Source organism: Vollenhovia emeryi, unplaced genomic scaffold, assembly GCF_000949405.1.
Source record: "Vollenhovia emeryi isolate VEMERY1.0 unplaced genomic scaffold, V.emery_V1.0 DF939264.1, whole genome shotgun sequence".
Lineage (NCBI taxonomy): Eukaryota > Metazoa > Arthropoda > Insecta > Hymenoptera > Formicidae > Vollenhovia > Vollenhovia emeryi.
The window spans coordinates 20,674-28,026 of record NW_011967102.1 but is presented as its reverse complement, the minus strand read 5'-3'; the positions used below and the strand labels follow the sequence as shown (position 1 = coordinate 28,026).

The 7,353-nt window shown below is 42.2% G+C and overlaps 2 protein-coding genes across 2 annotated transcripts; both read left to right on the top strand.

Annotated features, from left to right (window-relative positions):
* Positions 1–1,522: 1,522 nt before the first annotated feature.
* Positions 1,523–4,240, top strand: LOC105559559 (7-methylguanosine phosphate-specific 5'-nucleotidase). Its single transcript, XM_012007940.1, has 5 exons — positions 1,523–1,921; positions 1,999–2,097; positions 2,162–2,231; positions 2,791–3,374; positions 3,445–4,240. The coding sequence occupies exons 1-5, from the start codon at positions 1,754–1,756 to the stop codon at positions 3,544–3,546; spliced, it is 1,023 nt and encodes a 340-aa protein (XP_011863330.1). The 5' UTR covers positions 1,523–1,753; the 3' UTR covers positions 3,547–4,240.
* A 228-nt stretch (positions 4,241–4,468) lies between these two features.
* On the top strand, positions 4,469–6,718 carry LOC105559560 (protein SAAL1). Its single transcript, XM_012007941.1, has 6 exons — positions 4,469–4,640; positions 4,730–4,934; positions 5,188–5,343; positions 5,427–5,688; positions 5,759–6,223; positions 6,297–6,718. The coding sequence occupies exons 2-6, from the start codon at positions 4,818–4,820 to the stop codon at positions 6,530–6,532; spliced, it is 1,236 nt and encodes a 411-aa protein (XP_011863331.1). The 5' UTR covers positions 4,469–4,640; positions 4,730–4,817; the 3' UTR covers positions 6,533–6,718.
* Positions 6,719–7,353: the final 635 nt, after the last annotated feature.

Genomic DNA, 7,353 nt, shown 5'->3' with positions numbered 1-7,353 from the left:
GAAAAGTTGATGTAAATGTCATGCAGATAATTTATGTTAATGCAATTTTGAATGTCACAGCACAATCCTGAAAAATAGGCGTAGCATGGACACGCACAAAGTGGAGGCTTTATCGGCAGTGTCAGAAGATGCATAGCAAAATAGGTCGAAAGTAAAAGTGGGCGTAGAGGCGCGCAAAACGGTCTTTTGAAACGGTATCAAGTAAAACGTCGGCGTGGCCGCTCTCAGGTTTCTCTCTGGTAGAACATTGAACACTGAAACCCAGATAGCACACTGAATTCACAAAGTATTCTTTAAGTGTTCCCTGCTGAAAATACCCGATTCAAACCGATAGATATCGCATTGATTTCTATAAAAATTAATCGGTTTCAATTCGATATCAATCGGGCCAATCGGGCACCGGATTGGTGAAAATGCAAGATCAATCGGATTCAATCCGTAATCTGATTCAATCCGGTATTTCCAGATAGAATTGAAGCAGTGACAATCGGTTTCTATCGGATTTTCTGACGAAGTCTAACAATCGTTTTTAATACAACTTTTCCGGAATGACTTGAATCCGCACCAATCGGTTCCAGTCGGCGAATTTGTATCTGAATTGTCTATTGTTTTTAATACAATTTTTCCAGATTGACTTTAATCCGCACTAATCGGTTCCAATCGGCGAACTTTTATCACGGATTGAAACCGATAGACGCGGATCAAAATCTATCTGGAAATTTCTGATTGAACACGATTCAAATCTGACACTATCCGCGTCAATCGGTATTTTCCGCATCAAGAATCCAGATTCATGCGGATTCAAAATTTTCAATCGGTTTTAATCGGGTATTTTCAACAGGGTTCTTTTTCTGAATTGTAATTCTTTAGGAATTCATAGAAGAATACAATAAGAGTGACAGAGGAAGTTACATGCACCATACATCGTTTTCCTGACAACTTCTTAAAGTATTCATCTCGAATTCAATAAATGTAAACTTTATGAATTCAAGGGGAATAGTGTTAGAACAAAGAGGATTACAAAATATTTACCCAAATGTATGTACACATCTAATATGCAGTAACATTACACCATTATTATAATTTCTCACTTAACAGTGAGATACTCTCAACCGAAGCTCGTTGACAATCGGATGATCCTTCCGTTTCGGTTCTCGTCGTTCGATTCTTTCTTTTACACAATAGAACTGTTGCACCAAATTAATTGCACATAACGTTACGCACACAAAATATTGCACGTGGTAACATGCTGCACAAGAACGTCCGGATGGCGGTTAGCGGATACTCGCGCATGACAAATAATTCCTTATAAACTCTTAAAGTATTCACAGTACTGAATCGCGAAGTATAATTCATTATAATGAACTTCAGAAGAATACTTCAAGACGAACTGATTGAGACTAATATATTCTTCAAGAATTCTTCAGATATTCATTTTTCTAATTCTGTATGTTTTCTTTAAAATGAATTCTCTATGAACTTATGTTCATCTTTGTGCTATCTGGGAAATGCATTAACTGATTTTCACAGTGATTTCACAGATTTTCAAGACAGTTGCACTCAGTGTGGACCGGTGTTGCACTAGTTTTCCCAGTGGAAAACGCTATAATAATAAGTGATGACACTGGGAGAGGGAACCGTGTTGTTGTTGTTGGTCTGATTGTTGGCTCCCGATCCAATCACTGGATCGACACGGCCAAAAGGGAACCGTGTATTACGAGATACCCGGTATAACGTATAACGTGCACTCGGCATGCGCACTGCCTCGTGGTTGGTTGGCAAGGATCTCGGCAACGTGCACCGCACGTTGGCACGTTACGAGGGACGAAACGTTTGGGCGACCGATCTCGTTGGATTACCGGACCCTCCACACAAATCCGCGCCGCCGACGACGATGAGCAACGAACTTACGTTAGACGAGGTGAGTAACGCCGATGGTCCCAGCCGACGACGCGGTCTCTCCCCGACGGCACTCCGTAACGTGTTGTCCGTTTACAGTTTCCCGCTTTGGGGTCGAGACATGTTTACATCAGGGACAAGGCTGCGCTCCAGAGGACGATAAATACGTTACGGCAGGGCGGCGCGAACAATCTGCAAGTATGTGCATTTATTTGTATCCCTTGAAGTCGCCACTTCGATTCATCTACAATTACTTGCGTAGGTTGTCACGGATTTCGACTTAACCATTACGAAGCAACACATAAACGGCAGGCATGTACTGAGTAGCTTTGGTAAGTAAATGATGACTTATTGTTTAAAAAAAGTAGAGAGAGTTGATTGTCTTATCACGCTCCATCTTTCTCGCCCGCTGATTTTCCTCGGCAGTTTGCATGCAAACTGGAGTGAGGTTGAGACCCGATCTGCAACGAGTTGTTAAAAGTTAGAACTACATGTCGGTCCTTTTTCTTTCACGTAGACAGAATGTCTCATTCTATTCTTAAGGCAATGTTTGAAATCTTTGTCTCAAACTACAATGCGCTCTTTGCGTCTAGAAGCATTCAATTTTACATAAGCAAATCAAAATGCTGAAAAAAATTTGTAGACAGTTTACGATTGTACGATGTATAATGCGCAATTTGTCAACTTGCGCACATTTAAACGCATTTATTGGCTACAAAATGGAATGTTTCTAGACGCGAAGAACACGTAGATCAGACTTTAAAGTAAAGCACGATAACTGTCTTGTCTTAAGAGTAGAAGACGCAACGCTCTGCTCAGACCCCGAAATTCATACAGACATACTCGTCCATTTCTGTTCAACTGTGCGTTAACATTGAAATATAATTTCAGGAATGTTCCGAAAGTGCAAGCAATTGCCACAGCAGTATTTGGACGAGGCCAAGCATCTGTACAACAAGTACAGACCCATGGAGATAGACCCAGACATGCCGGTGAGCGAGAAGGCGGACGCTATGCGCGATTGGATGACCGCCGCGCAAAACTTATTAAAGGGTATCGAGTTCGATTCTCACGAATTGGAGGAGGTAGCCCGCACGTTCGACGACATATTGCGCGACGGCACCGAAGAACTTTTTGAGAAACTGTACAACGCGAGTATACCAATCGTAGTGTTTAGCGCCGGTCTGGGCGACATAGTGGAGGCTGTGTTGAGGTACCACAATGCTCTCTTCGATAATGTAAAAGTAATCTCCAACTTTCTCAAGTATAACGGAAATCAATTGGATGGATTTAAGAACGACGTGCTCATACACGTGTATAACAAGAATGAGTGCGCGCTGGCGAAAGATTATCTGAAGATACTTCAAAAGAGACAGAATGTGTTGCTGATGGGCGACACGATCGGTGACGCCAGCATGGTGGAGGGAATAGAGGACACTAACGTGATCCTGAAAATCGGATTCCTTTACGAGCACGTGAGTGTCGAGATCCCGGTGGATCGCGGGCTAACGATCGCGCGGCGTCTAATCTCGTCTATTCTTCCAGGTGGAGGCTAGCTTGGACTCGTTTATGGAACACTTCGACATCGTGCTCGTCGACGATCAGACGATGCGGGTGCCGATGGAGATACTGCAATCCGTCTTGTAATACCGCCTAAGTCGATGCTCTCTCTCTCTCTATTGTTTTTATCCGCGTGTACATGTGCGCATCTACAAAGGTGTAAACGTCACGCAGACGTGATCGCTCCGTAACTCAAAATACGGAAAATAACTTATTTTACAATCTTAACATATCTTGCAACGTAAATTTCCGAGTATATTTTTAATAATGGCGTATTGGCGCAATGCGGATAAGCTGGAGTTATTGCTATAAGTTGACGCTGGTAAAAGATATATATTTTGACGGTGTGTGCGTTTTAAACTTTTTCTTTAACTTAAGCTGACAAGTCCGGAGACGTACCGTTTATAAATTTTATAAATCTACATGTGCGCGAGTGTGCGCGGCTGATCGCGATATATGATGTAGTGTCGTCTATATTGTAATGTTGATCGAAGTTGGAACTTTGCGCGAACACTCAGCACTGTGGTGTCGACACCGAAGTATAGAACATTCTGTATTTTTATCAAGTACTTTTGCCAGTTGTATCTAACGCTAGTATCCCAAAATGTTACAACTACTGCGTCAGAAAAAAGGGATGAATATCTTGATTCTTAATTCTAAGCGCTCGAATTGTAAATCTCTAGAGATCAAGGTTAATGTCCAATTATGCTCAATGTTAAGCAGTCAGATTGTTGAAAATTAAGTGTTAAGTCTCTTAAAGAATTAAATAAGCGTGAGAGAACTCGTTAAAGTATTCTTATCTGAATCCTCTGAAACCGAGACGTTTACTTGATGTGTTTCGGCTAATTACATACTTTTTGCGTTCATTTTTTCATCATACATTTTGAACACACAAAATGTATGATTTGTGTCATCTCTGGCGAGAACGAAACGAAGGAATTTGCAACCGAAGTTTGCGTTTCAAATATCCGCTCGTTTTATTTGCACTCGAGTTTCTCGCTCTTTCTCCGTCTCCAATGCGGAGATGTGGAGAACTATACGTCCATCTCGTTTCAAAAACTGCTCGGTGGTGCAAGTAAACAGACTTGTCGGTCCGGTAGACTGTGCTTTCGACTTTAAAATCGTTAAAAATCTATCCGTAGGAAAGACGATTCCTTCTCAGCAACTATTTCCTCTCGCGGGTAAGAGAATTGCTGTTATTTGCTTCTTTAAGAGATCTCGGATCTTTCTAACCTAAAGCGCAATCACTGATTTGTATACAATTGTTTAGTGCTTTTATCATGAACGAGCTCTGAATTATTTGCTCGTTTTCAACCCAACTACGTGAACTGCAGAAGGTACTCGACAGAACTGCTGACATGATAGATTCACAGGATGTCAGTGAACAGGAGCTAGAAGTGTTGAGAGGCGACGCCGTGGGTGATAATCTCTGCAGTAGCAAGTGGATAATCAACACTCTGATGTCTCTGTGCGAGGTGATTTCTTTGGAAATTTACTCTTTACGTATTAACTATTTTACGTGATAATATCCTGCGAGTCAGAATTGAATGGCAACGTTAAGCTGAATATTGTTTGAAATTCTCTCTCGTCCAACATAATCTTTCTTTTTTTTTCATCGCAGCTCAATTTGCTTTTCAGTCCTTTTTATCAAGTTCAATCTGTGCGCAATCCTTGGTAGATTTGATGGTGAGATAAACGGGTTTGAGACACCGTGTGTTTTTGTTTCAGGTCGACAAGCGCGGCTGGACGGAAGAGCTGGAAGATCAGCTGTGTACCCTGTGGGATTTGAGTATGGAAGGCGAAGTGGCGTCGCATCTCATGTCGTACGATTTTCCCAAGATAGCGAAGGACACGCTGGTGGTTTCGAGCGAGCCGCGATTGACCGTACGATTTGTTGCCGTCTAATCGAGTCCTGCGGACGCTGTCTCGACAGTATGAATTTTCAAAAGCCGAGGATGTATTTTCAGGAAATGATGTTGGGTATCATTGGCAATGTGTGCTGCAACGACGAGGCCGTCGACAAGATAGGCCGCGATCGAGAGCTGGTCGCGCAGATCCTGAGCCACTTGGCGTCCGGCGACTCGCTGATTCTGATTCAGCTTATCAGGATCTTGCAGATAGTCGCGTGGAAGATCCGGCAGGATCACCAATCGCATTGGGTGGCTCATCTGACGGAATGCGAGTTTTTCGGGGACTCTATAACGTTTATGCTAAAGAGTTCGACTAATGGTACGTTTCTGTAATACATGAAAGAGCCCCTTTGTACAGTTGACATAATCTCTCGAAATCTCTGTCGCAGACGACTTGTTAATAGGCGCGATAAAGCTGCTGGAATCTATATCCGAGATAGGTCCACTGAATGAGAGCAGTTTCTTGGAGAAACTGTGCAAAATAGACGACCTGATTCCTGCGCTGTTGGAATCGTTCACGCAGGTGATTTCGACGAGAAAGACGAGCGGGCACATCGAGTGGACGTTCGCCCAGCACTGGCTGGCGGTGCTGATCGCCGTAATAGAGTCCGGCTCGCTTAAATTCGACGACTACGAGACCGACGAGCGGTTTTCGAAGCTGATGGAGATTATGTACAGGATATTGAAGCCGTACAGGCAGTCGTACAATTTGTATCCCCTACAGCGGCTAAGCGCCAGCATGATTTACGACGCTGCGCGCGTACTCTTAGGTTTCCATCGTTGCGACGTGAACGTCCCGACGAGAATAGATCGCATTATCGCGACTATAATTTTCTTCCTTAAGGTTAAAACTGGTGTGTAATTCGAGTTTTGTTTCGATCGTGAGCACGCGCGGTCGCCTTTCTCGCCTAACAACTTGCGTGTTAGTTTCAGAATCGGGCTCGGAAACCGAGGTGGATCCCGAGGGGCTGAGAGCCGAGCTTTTAGATTACCTGAGTAAATACTGGTCGCAGATAATCGGGTTCTGTACCAGCGAACAGATCGCGGAAATATTGTGCGAACGCGAGGTTCGCGAATGTCTGATAAATCTTATGCAATCTGATCCTGAAGTGACACCCGAGGCGCTTGACAAAGTGAAGAAAGCTGCTGTAGAAAAATCTTAAGATGTTAAAATACATTTATCTTATAAGTTATAATATTATAAGTTATAAATGCAAATAATTTCTTTATTTTTGTACGAAAGTATCTGGACGTGTACAGTTAATAGTTACAAAACGTTAAGTAACGTTACGTATAAATTGCAGCTGATGTGGACTGTAAACTGATGTAAATATATTGCAAACTATACAAAGGTCGAATTATAGTCCATTCTAATTGTAATTTGATATTTAACGTTAATTGTGTCATGTTTTAGAGATCAGAAAGCGTTCCAATATTTTAATTTACGGATCCTGTGTTGAACCTGCTTTTATTGTATTGCCAAAGGAGAAACGAAGAGTTAATTTGCTGTTATATCGACTAAATTTGTGTCATATTTTGGTCAATATGACAAATTGACGTCGTCTTGACTTATCGTTTCTCTTCGAGTTATTTTATTTAGCAACATGAGCGTTTTCTTACCGGTTCTACTTACTACAGAAAATTTATCGCGAAAAATATTACCTCAGCCGGGGTGCGAACCTGGACCTCTCCCTACACTCTAGGTGGGCGTCTCACTAATTCGTCCACCGAGGCGTATGATGATATAACATTTTTCGCAATAAATTTTCTGTATTATTAAAATTGCCAGATACGGTACAAGAAAACACTGACGTTGTTAATTACTGCTGGCGACATTTAAGAATATTCTTATTTTATTTAGGTCTGGTTTATCATTTTCTAGTTAACTATTAACCAGGAAGTTAGCAGACTCTATCGTTTACTATATTCCTAACCCAGTCAGGAATGACTCGTCGATCGAGTCCTTTCTAAAGGCCTGTGTCCA